The 19,314-nt window shown below is 49.0% G+C and overlaps 10 protein-coding genes across 10 annotated transcripts; 5 read left to right on the top strand and 5 right to left on the bottom strand.

Annotated features, from left to right (window-relative positions):
• Positions 1 to 633: 633 nt before the first annotated feature.
• ASPZODRAFT_11321 (hypothetical protein) lies at positions 634 to 2,991 on the top strand (the record flags this gene model as incomplete). Its single annotated transcript, XM_022721054.1, has 10 exons — positions 634 to 957; positions 1,010 to 1,094; positions 1,150 to 1,366; positions 1,423 to 1,540; positions 1,597 to 1,716; positions 1,774 to 1,899; positions 1,962 to 1,975; positions 2,026 to 2,254; positions 2,307 to 2,794; positions 2,877 to 2,991. 10 exons carry the CDS (start codon positions 634 to 636, stop codon positions 2,989 to 2,991), a joined length of 1,836 nt encoding a protein of 611 aa, XP_022584960.1.
• Positions 2,992 to 3,223: 232 nt separating this feature from the next.
• Positions 3,224 to 4,313, bottom strand: ASPZODRAFT_11322 (hypothetical protein; the record flags this gene model as incomplete). The annotated part of the gene is made up of 3 exons (XM_022721055.1): positions 3,224 to 3,741; positions 3,817 to 4,171; positions 4,245 to 4,313. The coding sequence occupies 3 exons, from the start codon at positions 4,311 to 4,313 to the stop codon at positions 3,224 to 3,226; spliced, it is 942 nt and encodes a 313-aa protein (XP_022584961.1).
• Positions 4,314 to 4,403: 90 nt separating this feature from the next.
• On the bottom strand, positions 4,404 to 6,020 carry ASPZODRAFT_126318 (hypothetical protein). Its single transcript, XM_022721476.1, has 4 exons — positions 5,783 to 6,020; positions 5,318 to 5,735; positions 4,865 to 5,255; positions 4,404 to 4,817 (listed from the first exon to the last, which is right to left on the bottom strand). The coding sequence occupies exons 2-4, from the start codon at positions 5,647 to 5,649 to the stop codon at positions 4,698 to 4,700; spliced, it is 843 nt and encodes a 280-aa protein (XP_022584962.1). The 5' UTR covers positions 5,650 to 5,735; positions 5,783 to 6,020; the 3' UTR covers positions 4,404 to 4,697.
• Positions 6,021 to 7,244: 1,224 nt separating this feature from the next.
• Positions 7,245 to 8,924, top strand: ASPZODRAFT_175456 (hypothetical protein). The gene is made up of 5 exons (XM_022727050.1): positions 7,245 to 7,304; positions 7,386 to 7,575; positions 7,630 to 8,556; positions 8,610 to 8,641; positions 8,687 to 8,924. Exons 2-5 carry the CDS (start codon positions 7,480 to 7,482, stop codon positions 8,742 to 8,744), a joined length of 1,113 nt encoding a protein of 370 aa, XP_022584963.1. The 5' UTR covers positions 7,245 to 7,304; positions 7,386 to 7,479; the 3' UTR covers positions 8,745 to 8,924.
• A 179-nt stretch (positions 8,925 to 9,103) lies between these two features.
• On the bottom strand, positions 9,104 to 9,967 carry ASPZODRAFT_55203 (hypothetical protein; the record flags this gene model as incomplete). Its single annotated transcript, XM_022728526.1, has 3 exons — positions 9,104 to 9,331; positions 9,390 to 9,649; positions 9,736 to 9,967. The coding sequence occupies 3 exons, from the start codon at positions 9,965 to 9,967 to the stop codon at positions 9,104 to 9,106; spliced, it is 720 nt and encodes a 239-aa protein (XP_022584964.1).
• Positions 9,968 to 10,104: 137 nt separating this feature from the next.
• ASPZODRAFT_106040 (hypothetical protein) lies at positions 10,105 to 11,905 on the top strand. The gene is made up of 5 exons (XM_022720925.1): positions 10,105 to 10,276; positions 10,333 to 10,520; positions 10,580 to 10,690; positions 10,741 to 10,836; positions 10,892 to 11,905. The coding sequence occupies exons 1-5, from the start codon at positions 10,237 to 10,239 to the stop codon at positions 11,741 to 11,743; spliced, it is 1,287 nt and encodes a 428-aa protein (XP_022584965.1). The 5' UTR covers positions 10,105 to 10,236; the 3' UTR covers positions 11,744 to 11,905.
• Positions 11,906 to 11,921: 16 nt separating this feature from the next.
• On the bottom strand, positions 11,922 to 13,560 carry ASPZODRAFT_126321 (hypothetical protein). The gene is made up of 4 exons (XM_022721477.1): positions 12,952 to 13,560; positions 12,772 to 12,872; positions 12,280 to 12,682; positions 11,922 to 12,229 (listed from the first exon to the last, which is right to left on the bottom strand). The coding sequence occupies exons 1-4, from the start codon at positions 13,162 to 13,164 to the stop codon at positions 12,149 to 12,151; spliced, it is 798 nt and encodes a 265-aa protein (XP_022584966.1). The 5' UTR covers positions 13,165 to 13,560; the 3' UTR covers positions 11,922 to 12,148.
• ASPZODRAFT_173502 (hypothetical protein) lies at positions 13,385 to 14,654 on the top strand. Its single transcript, XM_022727006.1, has 3 exons — positions 13,385 to 13,679; positions 13,739 to 14,383; positions 14,423 to 14,654. Exons 1-3 carry the CDS (start codon positions 13,467 to 13,469, stop codon positions 14,483 to 14,485), a joined length of 921 nt encoding a protein of 306 aa, XP_022584967.1. The 5' UTR covers positions 13,385 to 13,466; the 3' UTR covers positions 14,486 to 14,654.
• Positions 14,655 to 14,756: 102 nt separating this feature from the next.
• Positions 14,757 to 16,413, bottom strand: ASPZODRAFT_147971 (hypothetical protein; the record flags this gene model as incomplete). The annotated part of the gene is made up of 2 exons (XM_022725306.1): positions 14,757 to 15,350; positions 15,442 to 16,413. 2 exons carry the CDS (start codon positions 16,411 to 16,413, stop codon positions 14,757 to 14,759), a joined length of 1,566 nt encoding a protein of 521 aa, XP_022584968.1.
• Positions 16,414 to 16,829: 416 nt separating this feature from the next.
• ASPZODRAFT_11330 (hypothetical protein) lies at positions 16,830 to 18,548 on the top strand (the record flags this gene model as incomplete). The annotated part of the gene is made up of 4 exons (XM_022721057.1): positions 16,830 to 17,014; positions 17,064 to 17,343; positions 17,401 to 17,877; positions 17,937 to 18,548. The coding sequence occupies 4 exons, from the start codon at positions 16,830 to 16,832 to the stop codon at positions 18,546 to 18,548; spliced, it is 1,554 nt and encodes a 517-aa protein (XP_022584969.1).
• Between the last annotated feature and the right edge of the window lie 766 nt (positions 18,549 to 19,314).

The following is a 19,314-nucleotide window of genomic DNA, read 5'->3' on the forward strand; positions in this document are numbered from 1 at the left end:
AATAAAGATATGTTTAGACACAGACAGGTAACCATCGCGATTGTTAACTACCCTATAACCACTAACTAACTAATAGGTAATAACTAGTTAGTTAATAATAGCCACTAACTAACTACCTAGGTAACCAACTAACTAGTTAGCTACTAGTTAGATGCCTAAGAAATGAATAAGTTCATTACTCTAGTTCATAGTTAACAAGGTATAGTTTAATATAGTTTAATAGAAATGAAAATTACTTTAGATTGAAAATATAATTCTGTTTATACTTTTATAGTTAGCTTGTTCTAGCTTAAAGAAATCCCTCAGTAGTTAATATCAAACATTCATAAATAGTTATATGCTGGTGTCCTAACACAATTATGTGATGTAAACTGCTGTACTCGGAACCCCGTCGTCCTTCCGATTAAATCCAGCAAAATGTTGAGCCACAGTTCCACTGCAGCAGTCATCAGGTAGTGTTTTCCACGGGAAACAACTTCTCACTGCTCTATAGCCTGATTCAGAGACTCTCGTATAAACGTTGTGTTAATTGGACCTTCCTAAAAACGTGCGATTCATGCCATTCAAGATAACAGAGTGAACCTTTTTATCTTTGATTACTCCTCATCGAGGCTTGAAATCGATTATACCAAAATGGCGGCCACTATCAAGACTGCCCACGATCCCAATACACAGAGCAACTATAAGCACTGGCTGTCTACCCACATCACTGTGAATTTCGACATCTTGTTTGACCAGCAGAAACTGGCAGGAAACGTTGTGCACAAGATCAAGTCCCTGACCAGCAGAGAATCGCGGGAGATCCTTCTGGATACCCGATATCTGCATGTTGGCGATGTGAAGATTGATGGCAAATCAGTCCAGTGGGAGATTCTCCCGGCTGTAGAACCGTATGGCAACGCATTGAAAATTAGTATTGAAGAAGGTGCGGAGCTCGGCCAGCTCGTTGAGGTCGATGTACGTTGAAACGACGCTTCCAAGACAAATCTAGCCGCTAATTGTTAAATAGATCTCTGTCGAGACTACTGAAAACTGCACTGCAATCCAGTGGTTGACACCTACTCAAACCTCCAACAAGAAGCATCCATACATGTGTCAGTGCATATATTCATCCCTTTAAGACTAGCTTCCTGTTAACATATGCACCAGTCTCCCAATGTCAGGCTATTCACGCCAGATCCATCTTCCCCTGTCAAGACACTCCTGGTGTCAAGTCCACCTTTGACTTCAACATCTCTTCTCCTCTCCCAGTGGTTGCCAGTGGGGTACCAATTCGTAGTGATGCCGAATCAGCATCTGGCAAACAGCTCTATCAATTCCGCCAAAATGTGCCCATTCCAAGCTATCTCTTCGCAGTTGCTAGCGGGTCTGTTGGTCCCATCCTTTTTATTTTCGTTTCGACTCTTGTTGACTTGGTATCAGAGACATCAAGGATGCGCCCATCGGGCCACACAGCGTCGTGGTGACCAGTCCCGACAAGCTTGACGAATGCAAGTGGGAACTGGAGAATGACACCCAGAAATTCATTGATGCTATCGAGGTTTGTCCATCATATCTTTTTTGGAGGATGAAAAGGACACGCTAATATAGTAACAGAAAATTGTGTACCCCTACGTCTGGGGACAGTATAACGTTTTGATTCTGCCTCCGAGCTTTCCATATGGTGGCATGGAGAACCCGATCTTTACGTTCGCCACACCAAGCATCATTTCGAAGGTAAGATATACCGAAATTCATATGTGTTTGTGTGAGGATCTGACTTGACTTGTGAAGGATCGAGAGAATATTGATGTGATTGCCCACGAACTAGCCCATAGTTGGAGCGGTAATCTTGTCACTAATGCTTCATGGGAGCATTTCTGGTTGAATGAAGGCTGGACGGTCTATCTTGAGAGACGAGTAAGTATCTAGATATGCTGTATCTGGGAAAAATTAGAATGGATTCACTGACTGGGGCTCAGATTTTGGCAGCTTTGTAGGTGCATGGACAGGGACAGCTTTGGCATCGTACTGATATTACTTTAGGCACGGAGAGCCCTATCGTCACTTCTCAGCAATAATAGGCTGGAAAGCCCTCTCGGATGCTGTGGAACACTTTGGACAGAACCACGAGTTTACTAAGCTTGTCGTTGATCTGAAAGGCAAGGATCCCGACGATGCATTCTCAAGCATTCCCTACGAGAAGGGATTCAACTTCCTGTATTACTTGGAAACACTCGTTGGAAAAGCCAAGTTTGATAAATTTATTCCCCATGTAAGTGTTATCTATCGCCCTTCCCTAGTCATCGCATTAATGCTGTCAACAGTACTTCACAGTCTTCAAAGGGAAGTCGCTTGACTCGTTCGAGTTCAAGGCAACTCTGCTGGATTTCTTTGCCCACGATGCAGATGCTTCCGAGCTTCTGAGCACGGTTGATTGGGATACATGGTTCTACTCACCTGGCCTGCCTCCCAAGCCAGACTTTGACACCTCGCTCGTTGATGTTGTGTATACCCTCGCCGAGAAGTGGCTGTCCCTACCCGGTTCCTCATTCAAACCCGACGTCAGTGATATCCAGGATCTTACGGCAAACCAAATTGTGGTCTTTCTGGAGAAACTCCTTCTCTCCGACAAGCCTCTTAGTGCGGATTCGTCGAAACTGTTGGGAGATGTCTACGGACTCGCTAAGAGCGAGAACATTGAAGTTTCCAATCTCTATTTCCAAGTTGGCATGCAGTCGAACGACGAGAGTGTCATTGAGCCGACGAGGCAGCTTCTTGGTCAGATAGGCCGCATGAAGTTCGTGAGACCACTGTAAGTTATTATTCCTGCTATCATAGAAACCACCTGCTATCGTGATATCGATTCTCTGGCCAAAGCTGATCCAGTAACGCAGTTACCGTGGCTTGAAGAAGATGAATTACGAACTCGCAGTAGCCACTTTTAACGAGTATAAGTCGTTCTATCATCCCATCTGCCGTGGCATGGTGGAGAAGGATCTCCTTGGCTAGTAGGGTTATATATCCTGCTTGAACAAAAAGTCTCATTGTTTGCATTTTTCGGGAGTCTCGATTCTTCAATCCGATTTAGAACCATACAAAACCATGACATATAGGCGATGAAAAAGTTGAATCAGAGGATTAGGAGTAATGTTGGTGATTAAACAAAAAAAAACATATTCATACAGCGAGGAAGGTAGAATAAGCCTTGTCAATATACAATTAAATCTTTCGACGCCAGACTTTACCGTCCGGTCTCCACCAATTTCTTGTCATCTTCGGTAATACCAAAGATGCCAGGTTTTCCGGCGTGTCGTTCTAGCGAAAGAATCAGATCCGCCTCATGTACCTTGGAGAGCTCATAGAGGCTCCGTCGCATATAGGCAACAACGTAGGCAACTTTTGTCCAGTCTATATCTTCTTGGTTGTCGGGGCTTGTGTGGTTTGCTTTCCACAGGTTCCTCCACACAGCTGCCCCCAAGACCGCATCTCCCTTCGCGAGTCCCTCATCGTAAGCCGCAAGCACGCCACGCCACTGGATAAAGAGATCTTTGAGGAACTTGTTACGAAGCGTACGACTCGTGAAGCCGTGCAGAACGTCCATGCGGTGCTCGGCGTTATGCGAGAAATGGTCGATCAAGTGTCGTGAATATGTCTGGACACTTTCATGGCTTGGTAATGCCCGGAGACGTACGGTCAGGAGATACATGTGCAAGAACGTGACTTGAGACCAGGTTGAAAATGTGGGAATGAGGCCAAGATCTGGATAGAGACCATTCCAATCGTTAGTCTCCGTTGAATAATAGCCTCGACGGCGTAAACAGAAAATGTACGAACCTTTATACCACCATCCATCTCCAACTCCGATATCCTCGCCAGCTTCGTTCTTCGGGATCTTGTCTCTGTTCCCGGACGCGTCTGGGATGGAATAGTCGGCCTGGCTCGAACAAGCCTCAAACAACTTCTGCGTGAATCCATATGCCACATATGTTTCTGCTGCGGTTCCGGGGCGTGGCAGAATGGACTTTGCTAGCTGTGATGCGTAGCGGTGCTGGGCGCATAGAGTGGGGGTCGACAACAAGAATTGGTGTGAGCTTGCGGTATTTCTGGAAGGAATGGTGGTTTTAGAAGCGCTCAGAGAATAGCTTCTGCGAATCGAATATGGAATTGAAGCGCTTGTCGTGTTGAGTAACTGCAACAATTGTTCGTTAGCTTTTTTTCCTTCTTGCGCAAGATATGAGATTTGGCTTCCAGCTTCGGCATACCTGCGACAATCCATGTTGGACTCTCCGAAGTTCTCGAGCTGACGAGAAGCTTACAGACTTTGAAGCCATTATAAATGTCCAAAGGCGTATGGACTCTATGGAAAGATATTCTTCGATGAAATCATGGCTACAATAACAACCATTCCCGGTGGAAACTTAGTTTGCACTGTTTGTCATATTTGCATCAAATCGATGTTTATTGGCCACGATGGCTATTGGTTGTTCTGTTCTACTACCTACCTACTAGGTACCTTATTCTGATGTTTTCTATATTTTTGAATAATGACTGACGAGGTCGTCTACTTTGGCACCTGCCAGTTCTGAGAGTAGACTCCTGGCTGCTTTTTCTCGGCTTTAAAGCCTTGCCAAGGCAGTAACGTCCCTCAAAATGCAGCTATCAATTGAGGTTTTTTCATAGAAATCGTAAATTTCATTCAAGACATCACTTTTTTATTATGATTGGTCTCCGAGGGTTACACTCTCTAGGCGTTTTTCAACGACTGGGAGAATTGTCGAGAGCCTGTTCGGATCCCTCATGACTGCAGGTGCATCGTCTCTTGTGCCTACGAGAGTCTTCATGTCGTCAGTAATGAACATTTAATGAGATAGAATTCAATTACCTGTCGGACTTTTTCGTAGTCGCACTCTTGGGACTGGTACTCTCTGATAACTTCCCGTGTTTGGAAATCAATGTAAACTCGTGTATCCCGGATGCGGAACAGCACATTGTCAAGCCTCATGAAGAATCTGGCGAGAAGAAGAAGTCTGCCAGGCATAGCGCGAACCTTGCATGAGAACATGGCAATTCCATTGTCCGCCAGCTCATCCTCGTAAAGGATAACATCATCGAAGAACAGAATGGGATCTGGACGTTTGAGTAGCTCGACGGGAATGGGCTTCTCGCTCGGAGTGAATGGCTGGGCGGCGGGGTGAAGAGTGCCTTGATAGTCAGTAGTATAAGACCAATCGAATGGCTTCACAACCTCCTTGATACCATCATGGGTTTTCTCCCTAAAATTGGTCAGTCTAACAGTGTGCTACAAGAAAAAAAAAAGGCAAGAATCGAACTATACCTGCTTTTCTGCCATTCCTTCGAATATGCAACCTTCAGCATACTCTCCCCCGTTTTGTCCACCCGGTCTAGCGCATCAAAAGCGCTGAATGCGATTCCCCAACCTCCCTTCTCATATTCTATCTTCACATAATTATCGCCGAATATCATCTCCGGGGGCGTGATGCCTAGTTTCTTGGTCATCTCTTCGATTGGGTTCGCTTTTAAAATCGGTAGCTTCTGCGTAGTGATCCGAAACCCGTTGATGGTTATCGAATTGGGCTTTGGCACTGCTGGAGATACACCCGGGCGGTTCATCGTGGATATTGCAGTTGCACTCTGGGAGAGAGCCATCTTGATTGTGGCAGATGATGATAATGATGGAGTCGGATGGATTGGCCAAGTATCGACAATTACTACTGATAGGTAGGATGTATATGCTAGCGTAATTAGTACACAGGCCTGACAAAAGATGTCGCGTACATACTGTGTAGGAATCTATATGACCATGACGGCGTGTCTCCGGGTTAGAAGGTGGACATCGCCGCTTCAGAAATCGCGATTGAGGTGATGAGGGGCAGATGCGGCGGAGATCGTCGAGTGATGATGTCGCGCGGTCAAAATGTCTCGCCTGGCACTGTCTCCCTGTTGTCGCCTGTAATTCATACAGCTGCAGAACAACTTAATGAAGAGATAATTGGTTAAAATCTTAATGTGAATTTTTGTTTAAAAAAAATAATTGGCTATCTTGTATAAAGTAGGCAGCTGTAGGCCTGCAGCAATGCTTAATAAGTATAATGATTACAGTTGCCTTATCAATATCATATCAATATCTCGCTTGAGGTATATGTTAACGCATAACACCAGATCATATATGGTCTTATTATGAATTGAAGGGAGGATGTTGAATTGTATAATTGATACTTATCTAAGATGGAAAAACTAAGCCTCAGCTGAGTATGTAATTGTCTTGATAGCACCTATAAACTTCAACGCGTCTACTAGATACAGAAACTCGATGCATATATGTAAGAGATAACAACAATATCAGATGGAACATGCTATTTATTTCTTACTCTACTAGTATAAGGTAGAAAACTGCTGTATATAGGTCATCTGCTGTTTCACTTGGCACTTCAGCCATGCAATTGAGCAGGCGATTCAACACGCGTAGACCATATTGTTGACATCCGATTCTTCCTCCTTTGAAAGAATCAATCTTCGATGTATTTATTGTCTTTTTGAGACCTAGGATAGCAAGAGTAGCCCAATTGAGAGTTGATTCCTTCAGTGTTTGCTCTCAGGTCGTCCGTAGCTCGTGCGTCGGTACGTACTATACACACCGTGGTATCTCTCTTGTCGACTCCGTGGGCAAATAAGTTGAATGGTTGAAAACCTTCCACATCATTCTCAGATGGCCTGTTTTAATTTTTAGATATCTGCTAGCATTAGAAATGACTCACCTTTAGCCAAAGCTCTTTGCGGCGGACGGAGTTCCAGGCTGACTGCCATATGACCCTAAGAAGAAGAGCTGCATAATGTCAATAAAGGGCCAGTTTTACAGCTTGACGCCTGGTGCGCTAAACTATATCTCTCTAATTTCTCTGATTTCAACCAAATTTAGGGTATTGTAAAGGTGTATCCTATAACTAGTAATTGATGAATATACTTAGTGAATAAATAGGTTGAATAATTAACCATAAGTTTTCTAATACTTGAATAAGAACCCTCTCTTCAATAGTTATGTAGTAATACTGAATAGAGGAGTATCATAGCATTATAGGGTAGCTAAGGCTTCACAGCTCTTTTTGAATCATCTTTATGAAATAACAATTTTTAAATAGAAAAAATTCAGGTGTCCCTGCTAGCTTTAAGCAATGAGAGATGTTTAGAAGGCCAAACATATAACTATGTAGTCTGGTGGTCTAGTTAGTGAGAGCTGGTCTGGATGCCGGAGGAACGAGCGGAACTGGATGGTTGCTGGGGCGACACGCCAATAGCTTAACTAGGTAAACAGCTCCACGAAAGAAACCCACCTCTTCTCCTTCTCAGTCTCCTTCTAACCACCAACAATGACTGTTTCCTTATAGCACTTCAAGACAGATAACAAATCTCCTGCTTCTTGTCGTTCTGACTCGACTCGACCTTTTGTTTCTTGCCACCCGCTTCGCTCTCGTCGACATCATGGCATCCAAGACGCTGGAGGCTCGCTTTGAGCACTTGTCTGTCAAGGACGAGAATGAAATCAATAGCAATACCAGCTATTACACGAAGCACAAGGTACATCTAGATGGATCGAGCAATGGAATTTGCGAATTAATCTCTGGATCATAGGGTCCCGTTTCCACGGCTCTGGCGCTATCAAGCCTCGGTCCTGGCGCACCGTTGAATTCTATGCCTAATAGATCAAACCTGCTGAAGCTTGCTTTACAAAACACCAATGAAGCCAAGATAAACGCCGCCTCTTCTCCCGTCAAGGGTTCCGATGAAAGTAGAGAAGGGCGGCCCTCCGCGTCGCTGGCGGCGCAGCCCTTGGAACCAAGGAACTTACATCTCGGAATGTTTGAGATTGGCAAGCCTTTAGGCAAAGGAAAGTTTGGGCGAGTCTACCTAGCAAAGGAAAGGTCATCTGGCTTCGTTTGCGCGCTCAAAGTGTTGCACAAGTCGGAGCTGCAGCAGGGGGGAGTGCAAAAGCAGGTTCGACGAGAGATCGAGATCCAAAGCAATCTTCGACACCCGAATGTCCTTAGACTTTACGGACACTTTCAAGATAGCAAGCGGATTTTTTTGATTCTTGAGTACGCCGGCCGGGGAGAGCTCTACAAACACCTGCGGAAGGAGCACCGATTCCCGGAATGGAAAGCTGCTCACTACATCGCCCAGATGGCTGCTGCGCTGAAATACCTGCACAAGAAGCATGTCATGCACCGCGACATCAAGCCAGAGAATATTCTGGTCGGCATCCACGGGGAAATTAAAATCAGTGATTTTGGTTGGAGTGTGCACGCACCCAATAATCGTCGACAGACCATGTGCGGAACGCTTGATTATCTTCCCCCGGAGATGCTCAAGCCTGGCTCTCAGGATAGTTTCTACAACGAAAAGGTTGACCTATGGAGTCTGGGTGTCTTGACCTACGAGTTTCTTGTTGGGGAAGCCCCGTTTGAAGATACTCCCGTCATGACACAGCGTCGAATTGCTCGAGCAGACATGTCGATTCCTTCCTTTGTAAGTCCTGAAGCCAGGGACCTGATTAAGAGAGTAAGTGAGATCCTTCTGAATATTCACAAGAGCCAGTTGCTTACTCGGTTTAGCTACTTGTCCTTGACCCCGAAAAGCGCATTCCGCTCGATGAGATCCAGCGCCACCCTTGGATTCTGAAGCATTGTACCAAAGACGAACGCCCAACGAACAGGAGTTCTGGGTCTTCCAAGAGTGGCAAGGCGTGAGCGGGCATCAGCCTTATCTTGGATTCCATTTACAGTTGTCATGGCTCTACAGAAGGAACTTCTACTTCATTTTTCTTTTCACGGTGTTTTGGGTGTGGAGTTGGGACTGATTTACCAGGGTTCTCGAGCTTTCATTCTGGCTGGCGTTTTCCTCCCCTTTTCTCTCTGGCATAGCTTAGGAATGACTCTGTGACATTACAGTAACCATATGCATTGGATATTTTCCCATTCCAGGCCTGTCTTTTTCCAAACTCCAGGTAATAATTATACATCGTGGAAATGAAGTATGTGTACAAATGCTTTAAAAAGTCCCCAGTGCGGTGGGAGAGGGGAGAGAGTCCATGAGATAACCTCATTAGCTATCGATAAATCTCATCGAAAGGCCGAGTATCTCTGAAACAGCTATCCCACACCTCGTTGACCACCTTCTCGGCGTGTTTCTCATCTTGACAGCCGGGGCGCGCTCGGACCGAAAGGATGGCTCGCCTCCGCACGCACTCCTGATGCTGCTGTGTGAATTTCCATTGGCCTCGCCGGAAGAATTCTCGAGCCCATCGGCACTCTCCACTCAGAGAGCTGGCACGGATCTGATGTAAAGTCATCTGATTAGCAACCATTTCTTAATAATGCCATGGAAAGCTTCACCTCTGCACATGCCGCATGACGCAGGTTATCTGCCCAGTCGACCTTGAATCTGAGATGATCATAGGCGTGAACCATCTCGTGCGCCATTGTATCTTCCAGATGACCCTGGTCCTTCATATGGTTGGCGCACACCAGTATCCCATACTCAGGATCAAAGCCTCCGCCTTTGCGATCCGGACATCGCCGGCAGTAGATATTATGGCTTGACAGGTCGCCTCCGAGCTGCCTAATGTTGTCGCTGAGGAAGCGGATGACTGGGCCTGCGCAATTTTTGGGGAGGAGCCCGTTAGCCACGAAAAAGGTTCCAAGATTGGAGGTTGAACGTGTATTGGACGTCAAGACTCACTGTACTGCAGCAGATAGTCGCGTTGGGTTTCGCAGCGCTTGCAGTCTTCCGCTTCATTCCGTATATCCCGTGCGAGGAAGAACTGCTCCTTGCCTTTATCGGTCATATTCCCGGTCATTATAGCGAAGATGTTCCGCCATTGTGTCCACGCATCATCGCCTGCGATGTATCCAGTGTCTTTATTATTCTCCCCCGGTGCCGGAGACGCGTTCGGCGGCTGCGAGTCGACCATTATTCACATCCAATGCCAGCAAGGAAACCAGCCTAAATGTGGATGCTCCGCAAGAAGTTGCTGAGCCCTTGATAATCAATCCCCCACAACATCGGGGCGGTAGTGGCTGGCAGAACATGGCTCCGAACATACTTCATGGATTTGAGTCATAGACACGGCCAACTAGAGTTATTTGGACAGAATCGATCGTGTTTGGGGTGAAGAATTGTTGAGAGTTGAGACTTGGACTGTCTGCTGTTGATGCGCCCTGGGGCGTCTGGCCGACCACCATGAAGCAATCCGAATCTCTTACCATTGTCATAAAACTAGGTGGGGGAAGCATTCTTTTTAACAAGGCGATATACTGACATTTCCATAACCGACAGGAACGACTTCTATTGTCGACGAAAAGACGCATGAGCCAATTCTTTCCATCCTGACACTGATTGTTGAGACCGCTGCAAAACTGCGCAAAGATGGACATCGGGTGGTGCTCGTCTCGTCGGGTGCCGTGGGCGTGGGGTTGCGGAGGATGGATATAGATGAACGCCCGAAACATATTCCTCGCATTCAGGTACGGCTTGAAGGGGAAGTCGGATACTCTGTCTGGTCTCGCTAATCAGTTATGTATAGGCTCTGGCTGCCGTCGGCCAATGCCGACTCATGAGCCTCTGGGACAGTCTTTTCACGCATCTTCGTATTCCCGTCGCGCAAATTCTCTTGACGAGAAACGATATCGCAGATGTAAGAGTTGCACTTGAAGCATTCTCTTGATTCCATCTAACTCTAAATAGAGGACACAATATGTCAACGCTCAGAATACCTTTTCGCAATTATTCGACATGGGTGTAATTCCCATTGTCAACGAGAACGATACCTTGGCTGTTTCAGTAAGATTCGCTCTCATCTGTGAATTGATTCGAGGTATTGATGAACAAAATCTAGGAAATCAAATTTGGTGACAACGATACGTTATCAGCGATCACCGCAGCCATGGTGAAAGCCGACTACCTGTTCTTAATGACAGATGTAGACTGTCTCTATACAGCGAACCCACGAAGCAATCCCGAAGCACGACCCATTGAAATAGTGTCCGATATCTCCAGCCTGGAAGCCGATGTCTCGACGGCTGGCTCCTCCCTTGGTACTGGTGGCATGAGCACGAAGATCGTGGCCGCTAAACTCGCAACCAGCGCTGGCGTTACGACGATTATCACAAGAAGCTCGAAGCCCGGAAACGTCCATCAAATCGTGAACTACCTCCAGCAGTCACGAGGGAGATCACAATCAGATTCATCAGGCGATGATGCCGACTCTTCGTCTCTGCCAGCGCCACCACTCCACACTTGTTTTCTTCGCTCCGATACCCCGATACAATCCCGGTCTTTCTGGCTGCTCCACGGCCTGAAACCCCACGGCACCATATATATCGACCAGGGCGCCTACAATGCGTTACAGAACAAGGCTAGCTTACTTCCAGCCGGCGTGTTGGCCGTGGAAGGCCACTTCGGGCAACAGGAATCCGTCCGGCTGGTCGTCGTAGAGAAGCCCTCTCCCTCCGCACTCAATGGAGACTTCCCTCACCAAGGAGAGGAGCCGAAAGAAGTCGGACGGGCGCTGGTGAACTATAGCAGTGCTGAAATATCCCGGATAAAAGGACACCGCAGTTCGCATATCCAGTCGGTGCTCGGTTACGCGGACAGTGAGTATGTTGCGTTGCGGGAGAATATATCTTTTTTCCTCACTGAAGAGAAGCTGAGCCGACCTGTCACCCCGGCATTGGATCTGATGGTATAACGAATTGGAATTTGGAGCACGCCTTGCCACTGACCATGAGCAATGCATATGTGTTTATAGAAGAATCATAGATTTGCACAAAGAGCCTGTGGATGAGCCCATGTCTTTCTATTTAACTTCACACGCATGACGAGATAATAAAAGCTGAACATAATTTCATTGAGATTGAACTTTGATTTTTTCAAGTTCTATTGATGAGTAGACTTAACTAAAATTCTAATACTTGACATAATACCTAGTAAACCCAATCAAGATATCCATTAAAACGCTGGGGAATGATAATGATATCCAGTAAGGATATCCAAAGACGCAGTCGACCTGCAAGTGGACATATTACTCGAGGCCGCCCAATTCACCGTATAACTCCATGGAGGGTAAAAAAACAAGGGGGAGGGGTTAGGACAATCAGTCCTGCCATCTTTCGAGCCATCTCTTCATTTTCTTGTCCGAGTCGGAAGTGGCAGTAGGTTGCCCGGCAGCGGAAGCCTATAGAAAGCATTAGTTTTGTATGAGGTTTCAAAGGGCATAATACTGACCGTGTTTTCGATACTGGAAGTCGAGTATGTCTCTGAAGCAGAAAGGGTGGTGACGATGGTCGCAGCAGACAGGTAGGTAGTCGCAAGCGAGTACGAGCTGGTAGGGTACTGTCTGGAGGCGGTCTTCGCAGTGATGGTGGTGCCGGGCTTCTTCGCCATCGGGGCGTAGCGCGTCAAACCCGTCTGGTACTCGTAGGCGACCGTGTATTGACCAGTATTCTGCCTCTTCCGAAGATCAATGTGCTTGGTGCCGTCCTTGTTGCCTGGTCCGTCGGTGTCTGTGATTGAGAGAATGCCGGACTGCACGCGCGAAGAGAATGAGCCCGTCATCCCCTGGAGTGTGAACCGTTTCGAGAAATTGGTGACCACCGAATTCGGGCCCATGGAGACCATTTTCAGGAAGCTATGTGTCTGTCAGAGGGCTGGTCGCATTTTATTCTATTTCCTCTCAAGCAAGGTGTCGCTCGAGTAAACCCCCAGGGCCGGACATACTATGCATTGTCTTCACTTCCTCCAACTTCCGGGTCGACCTGGAAAGACACAGAATTTCCACGGGCAAAAGAGATGGAGCTCATCAGCACTGCAACCTCCTCCTGCGCAAACGTCCAGAGTCAGAGGCGGGAAACTTTTGATTGAAACAAGGGTGATTGATCGCAGTGATTGCCAACTCACATAGGTGCCAGACTTGTCACCCCCCGCGCAAAGATACAGGTCGTATTTCGTCAAATCCGACAGCCTTGGATCTCGCCCGGAGTCCTTCCAATGCGCCGTGATGACATGGTTGCCCTGGATAATGGCCCCAGCCGGCGGGTCGGTGAACTCGATGTCTGCAAGGGCAGCGGACAACCATGCGAACAGGAACGGCAGCGACTGAATGATTTTCATTTTGGAGGACAACGGGTCTGTGACAGTAAAAAATAGCAGAAAAAGGAGCGTGTCGGTTTTAAATGAATGATTGGTGAGAACCCTGGCCCTTGACTTTGAGAATGTGTCGCTTTGATTAACGGTAAATGTACGTAACATCGGCACGCACGAGGGGGCGGGCTAAACCTGATTGATAAAAATAGCGGGCGGCCTAAGGACGAGCTTGTTTCCTCCCCCCCAAAGACCCTGACCGCACCTCCAGTCTATGTCTTTGGAGACGATTCAGATCTCGTCTCTTGTCAAGGACTTTCGTTGCGTCAAGAATGGAGGGTCAGGTAGGCTGGACCTCCGTGGGGGGGGTCCTCACCAACCTGCTTGACGGCAACCCGATTGCCATCGCCGTTGCCATCGTCATCGCCTTTGGGCTGCCGGTCTTGCTACACATGATCTTTTTTCGAGCAGCAGCGTCCCCTCCCCTGCGCAATTTCTTGCTCTTGGGACCGAGTGGAGGCGGGAAGACCGCTCTCTTTTCCTTGGTAGGTCGAGAGATATATGGAGTGTACGATTCAACTACAACTGGATATTGACCTCATAGCTCGAATCGAAATCGTCTCGTATCCCTAAACCCGAACCCCTGACCCACACATCGCAGACCTCGACCTTGACGACCGTCGCTCTGCCTGCCACTGTCACAGCGGCTTCCAACCGCTACCGTTCCGTCAACGACTCGTCTCTGTTGGATATCTCGAAGAACCCGGTGCGGTACCGTGTGCGGGATACCCCCGGCCATGGCAAGCTGCGTGAATCACAGGGGCTCTCGCAGCTACGAGAGATGACCCAGTCGAAGGAAGCAAGAGAGAGGCTGCGTGCTGTGGTCTTTATGGTTGACGCCGCGGCTCTCTCTGAAGAAGAGGCACTGAGAGACACGGCCACGTACCTGCACGATGTGCTGTTTGTCCTGCAGAAACGAGCTCTAGACAAGGGAAAATCGGCCGCGAAAGTTGCCGCGGAGGTCCCCGTGCTGGTGGCGGCGAACAAGCAAGATCTGTTCACCGCGTTGCCCGCCGGTTCGGTGCGGGAGAAGCTCGAGGCGGAGATCGAGCGGGTGCGCAAGTTCCGCAGCAAGGGTCTCATGGACGCGAGCGCTGGCTCTGGAGAGACGGGCGGCGAGGATGAGATCCTCGGGAATGACGAGGGGCAGGAGAAGTTCACTTTCAAGCTTCTGGAAGACGAGGTCGGCGTCAAGGTTGATGTCGTCGGGGGTGCTGTCAAGGATGAGAGCAATGCTGAGCGGGGGTCCGGGGTACGCAAATGGGAAGAATGGATTGGAATGTGGTTGTAACATGTAAAAAAGAACTGATGATACTGACGAGTATATCACTATTACTAGACGTCTTGGCTAAAGCAAAAGCATATAAGATAGTTATTGAAATAATTGAGTTACATAAATCGATTTCCACCGTTCATGATTCATGACGTTGAGGATAGCATGGATATGACATCTAGATAACTGGTTCTATCCGTGTTGAGCCGGAATGATGTTGCCCGTGACGTGAAACAGAATAAACGCCAAACATAAGAAAAACCAACCACACCAAGTACACATGGTTGATCTAGGATTGCGCGTGGTGGAGCATCCAAGTGAGCAGGTCTACCTTGGTGACGACCGCGACGGGCTTAATGACGTTGTTCTCGTCGCGCTGTGTGACAACGGCGGCACTGTTCCACTCGAAGAAGCGGTTGAGCACGCTGAGCGGCGTCTCCATGGTGATCTCGGTGAACTTGCGGCCCTTGCCCTGCTTTGTGCCAGAGAGATGGGAGTCCGTCATGGTCTGCATGGGCAGGTCGCGCGGGTCCGTGACCACCTCGGAGATCTTAGAGAAATCAAACATGACCTCCGAGACGGGACTCTTGCCCGTCGCGCGCCCGTGCGTCATCCGACTCAGGACGTTGCCCAGGGTAATCAGGCCGACGAGGCGGCGGCCCGAGGGTGCCAGGACGGGCAGCTGGTCGAAGCCCTTGTCCCGCATGACCTCGATGGCTGCGTCGCAGGGCAGGTCGGACTGGACGGTTGTGACAGGTTTCAGGCGCAGGGACTTGACCTTGGCCCCTCCGAAGGCGTCTTGTGGCTGGAGCTTGGGGGAGAGGGGAGTGATTTGAGGGACGGGGAGGAGGTCGTTGGCTGCAAGCCAGTCATCATCGGCAAACTAGAACGTAAGTCAATAAAAGTATACCCATATATATATAGAGAGAGAGAGAGAGAGAGTGTGTGTGTGTGTGAGTGAGAGATAAACCTACTTTGGTCAGATAGCTTCTGATACTGTCTGGTAGGATGACGACAACGACATCGTCCTTGGTGAAAGTGTTGTCCTGCGCGGCCTTGACAAGGGCTGCAATGGCGCTACCGCTGCTTCCACCGACCAGAAGACCCTCTTCGGCAATTAAGCGCCTAGCGTACTGGAACGACTCCTTATCGGCGGTCTTGTACCATTTGTCCACGATTTGCTGGTCCAGAACATCCGGGATGAAGTCGTAACCGATGCCCTCGACTTTATACGGCTGGTTGGCGAGCTCATCGTTCAGCGTCGCAGGCAGAGCCAGGATCGAGCCATGAGGATCGGCCGCAATGACCTTGACGGCTGGATTGTGCTTCTTGAGCCCGCGCGCCAACCCGGTGATAGTACCTCCCGTACCCGCGCCGGCTACGATCGCAGAGATCTGGCCCTTGGTCTGCGCCCAGACCTCCTCCGCAGTCCCGAGCTCGTGTGCCAGCGGGTTATTCTCGTTGCCGTACTGGTCGAGGATGTGGGCGTTCGGCAGCTCCTTCTCGAGGCGTCGGGCGACACCAATGTGCGACTCGGGGGAATCATAGGCCGCCTCGGTGGGAGTGCGAATGATGGTGGCGTTCAGTGCACGCAGCACTGACACCTTCTCCGCCGACATCTTCTCCGGCAGCGTGATGATCGTCTTGTAGCCTTTGACAGCAGCCACCAGGGCCAGACCGATGCCTGTGTTACCGCTCGTCGGCTCGATCAGTGTGTCGCCGGGCTTGATGCGACCGCTGCGCTCGGCCTCCTCGATCATCCGCAGGGCAATGCGGTCCTTGACGCTGCCGCCCGCATTGAAGTATTCCAGCTTTGCGTAAACCTGAGCATCGATGCCTAGGCTCTGCGGGAGTCGGTTCAGTCGAACAAGAGGGGTATTGCCAATGTGCTGCGTGATGGAATCCAACGCCACCGGAGGGACGGTGGGGGTCGTGATAGAGCTCATGTTTGATATACAAGACTGTTCAAGAAACCAGTCCGCACTCTTCAATTTTTAGATTCTTCTCTCCTGACTCAACGAGGCGAAAAAACCTGGCAAAAAGACCCCCCTCATGATGTCCTTGGGTCTGGAGGAGTTTTGCGGTTAGCGTCGGCTGTAACGTCTGGAAACGATGACGAACGCAGAACATGGTAGAGTCAAGAAATAAACACACGAAAAACACCAGGAGTACCCATCTAACGAGGTATGATTGAGAATATCTAGCAGAAAGAAGAAGACGATGTGCTGAGGAGCGACTCCTGCTGACTGACTAGACTGTGAAGTGGTTCATCCTAGTTTCTCGGATCACCGCCTTACGTACCACTGCCGATAAATACCTACGCAGTGATGCTGTCATTCTGATATATGTAGTACAGAGCACAATGGAATCGTCGGGCAATGCAGCGGAGACTGCGATCTCAGCATTGAAAGCACGCAATTTGCCCATCAAGAGAGACGAGATTGAGGCCGCGTTCAGCCGTGGGACTACAGAGAGCTACAGCCATGATCAATGGGTCGCTGAGCATCTGACGGGCGAGACGCTGCTCTCGCAAGAGGAGCTTCAATTGTACATGCTTTATCGCCCGATTCGTGGAATTCTCGACTGACTGGACAAGGTATTCAAAATTGGAAGCTTCAGGGACTCTCCAGACACTGCTCCAGAACGTGAGTGTCGACGCCGTGCCGGTCTTTCAGGACCGTCATATTCAAGACGCGATCGGCAGTCTGAGAGATTCGTCGGTAGCGATCCAGAAGCAGACTGAGACGCTTACGTTGCTGAGCGATGCGTTGGACAAGAATCTGCGCGTTGAATGCGAACGAGGTCAACGCCGGTCAAGGAACACCGTCTCGGTGCGCAAAACGCACGAATCAGCCAGGCAGGCCATTGATGTTGCTGTAAGACTCGACATTATATATATGTGAATATTTCTCAAGCAGAGTGCTAATGGTTAGTCCGGTCATTTATCGCATGAATTGGGAACCAAACTGGCAAATGAAGTAGACACGGCGGCAGCAGAGGGCAAGAAAATGCTTGCATCCGTGACAGCGAGGCTCAAAGAAGATGACCGGACGCTGGCAGCGCTAGAGGAAAGCCTTGCAGTGACCAGGTCAGCAGAAGGAAGTATTGCTGCCGAGCAGGTCGACGAGCTATGTTCTGCTCTCGCAGAATTCCTGGGTGAAGAGATTCGCGGACGGCTAGACAGACTATACCTGGAAGCCACACAGGATAGCAATTCGGATGCTGGCCACACCGTCACTGACATGGAGACGATTGTTGCTGCCTTGGAAGAGGAGCTGGACTCTTTGTACCCGGAAATCGATGTTCTGGCCTCGATGGCGACCAAGCAGCAGTTCGGCGAGCCTATCATCCAGCGCCTTCAGCAGCAGGACTCTCGAATGCGCCTTGTCTCCCATCAAAGACTAGAAAGGGTGGGTGGATATAAATATGTTCCAGATGTTGGGAAACCGGACTGACGTAAAGAAAACAGGGCCTTGAGGCAGTTATGCAGATGACGGCTACGATAGCAGACATGACTGAACGGCTGGAAGTACGTGAGTCGTCCTACAAGACCACACAGGCGCTTCTCGCCAGCTACCAGTCGGAAATAGAGGTTCCAAAACCTAAGAACAAACGGTCGCGCAGAGAAACAATGTTGCGACGGTCGGCCGGGCCATCTTCATTGCTCCTCAGCTCTCCCATGAAGGGTAGCAGCCATGGCGAAGACATGCCGGCTCTGGAAAGCCTGCTGCGCCGCCTGGGGATACCCAGTGAAGCTGCGGTCCAATCGCAGACACAGCAAGCCGTGCTCAGCGACCAAAAAGCTCATATGCTGGACGGCCAGCATCATTTTGCAGTCGCCGCAGATGCGCCACTAGCCGCGGAGCTCCATGCGACTGATTGTGCATCCCAGCTGCTCCACTCCGCTCTCCATGCGGATTCGCAATTCCAAGCGTCGCTGTCGAGCAGGGATCAAGCTTCACGGCTTGCTGGGCTGGAGAAGGAGCTGGGAACCCTGCGAAGAGGAATGGAGGGACTGAAACTCGACGCCCTCTACCAGGACGACCGGCAACACGGAAGATTTATAGAACGGTGGACGTGATTCACGCCAAATCAATACAGGTAATACATTTAACTATACCCAATGATTTCGACTGTATGTCAAGTTCTGGCACCCAATTCCGCTAGAAAAGTATCGTGGCTGCCAGTCTACTGTCAGCCTACTTACTGATAGCTAGGCATTTCATCGATATGGAAGATTCAAGAACAATCGAGTCAAAGATTCTCCCAAGATTCCTTCACAAAACTTACCTCCCAACGTTGTGAGCGCAGCGCCTCGGATCGTCAGATATCAGCCACAAGGCGTCTTTGGCCCCTGTCTCCTACTGTGGTGGTCACGGGAATCGAGTATTTGACTCTTGTGAGAAACAATAATAATAATAACAATCATAAACAATCGAACTTAACAATAAAGAAAGACAGAGAAGAGTAAAAAATAAGAGAAAGAAAGCAAGAATAGATGAAAAGGGGAAGAAGAATAGCAAACTCGACCTGAATTATTGCCGCACAACCGGGGGGGGGACTTCAAGGATGAAGCAGTATCGCAAACATTGCGGCGTCTGCTTTCTAGAGCATACGGACTTGAGCTGTGATAACAATGGTCTTTATTGTCGGCTGCCATTGTCCTATTGTCCAGGGTCGCTTTGCATCCAATCAATTCCCCGGCTGACTTGGACTGCGCCTCGTGATGGCGATCAGCCACACCTCCCATGTCCAGCAGGGTCTTTCTTGGAGAGCGCACACAAATGACTATACCTGAGTGTTGGGGATCTCTTTGCGTCCGGTTGGACCAGGGGGGATTTTTTCTA

This window comes from Penicilliopsis zonata, assembly GCF_001890105.1.
Source record: "Penicilliopsis zonata CBS 506.65 unplaced genomic scaffold ASPZOscaffold_1, whole genome shotgun sequence".
Lineage (NCBI taxonomy): Eukaryota > Fungi > Ascomycota > Eurotiomycetes > Eurotiales > Aspergillaceae > Penicilliopsis > Penicilliopsis zonata.

Bases quoted from the DNA above. Each gene is read 5' to 3' on its own strand.
- ASPZODRAFT_126318 (XM_022721476.1), bottom strand. From the start codon at position 5,649: ATGGCTCTCTCCCAGAGTGCAACTGCAATATCCACGATGAACCGCCCG. The intron at 5,256-5,317 runs GTATAGTTCGAT...GACCAATTTTAG, and splicing joins AAGGAATGGCAGAAAAGCAG to GGAGAAAACCCATGATGGTA. The intron at 4,818-4,864 runs GTAATTGAATTC...GACGACATGAAG, and splicing joins ACTACGAAAAAGTCCGACAG to ACTCTCGTAGGCACAAGAGA.
- ASPZODRAFT_126321 (XM_022721477.1), bottom strand. From the start codon at position 13,164: ATGAAAATCATTCAGTCGCTGCCGTTCCTGTTCGCATGGTTGTCCGCT. The intron at 12,873-12,951 runs GTGAGTTGGCAA...ACGTTTGCGCAG, and splicing joins GTGACAAGTCTGGCACCTAT to GAGGAGGTTGCAGTGCTGAT. The intron at 12,230-12,279 runs GTCAGTATTATG...TGCTTTCTATAG, and splicing joins CTTCCAGTATCGAAAACACG to GCTTCCGCTGCCGGGCAACC.
- ASPZODRAFT_175456 (XM_022727050.1), top strand. From the start codon at position 7,480: ATGGCATCCAAGACGCTGGAGGCTCGCTTTGAGCACTTGTCTGTCAAG. The intron at 8,557-8,609 runs GTAAGTGAGATC...TACTCGGTTTAG, and splicing joins CCAGGGACCTGATTAAGAGA to CTACTTGTCCTTGACCCCGA. The intron at 8,642-8,686 runs GCTCGATGAGAT...GAAGCATTGTAC, and splicing joins GACCCCGAAAAGCGCATTCC to CAAAGACGAACGCCCAACGA.
- ASPZODRAFT_173502 (XM_022727006.1), top strand. From the start codon at position 13,467: ATGGAGGGTCAGGTAGGCTGGACCTCCGTGGGGGGGGTCCTCACCAAC. The intron at 13,680-13,738 runs GTAGGTCGAGAG...TTGACCTCATAG, and splicing joins AGACCGCTCTCTTTTCCTTG to CTCGAATCGAAATCGTCTCG. The intron at 14,384-14,422 runs GTCAAGGTTGAT...GTCAAGGATGAG, and splicing joins TTCTGGAAGACGAGGTCGGC to AGCAATGCTGAGCGGGGGTC.
- ASPZODRAFT_106040 (XM_022720925.1), top strand. From the start codon at position 10,237: ATGAAGCAATCCGAATCTCTTACCATTGTCATAAAACTAG. The intron at 10,277-10,332 runs GTGGGGGAAGCA...CATAACCGACAG, and splicing joins TACCATTGTCATAAAACTAG to GAACGACTTCTATTGTCGAC. The intron at 10,521-10,579 runs GTACGGCTTGAA...AGTTATGTATAG, and splicing joins AACATATTCCTCGCATTCAG to GCTCTGGCTGCCGTCGGCCA.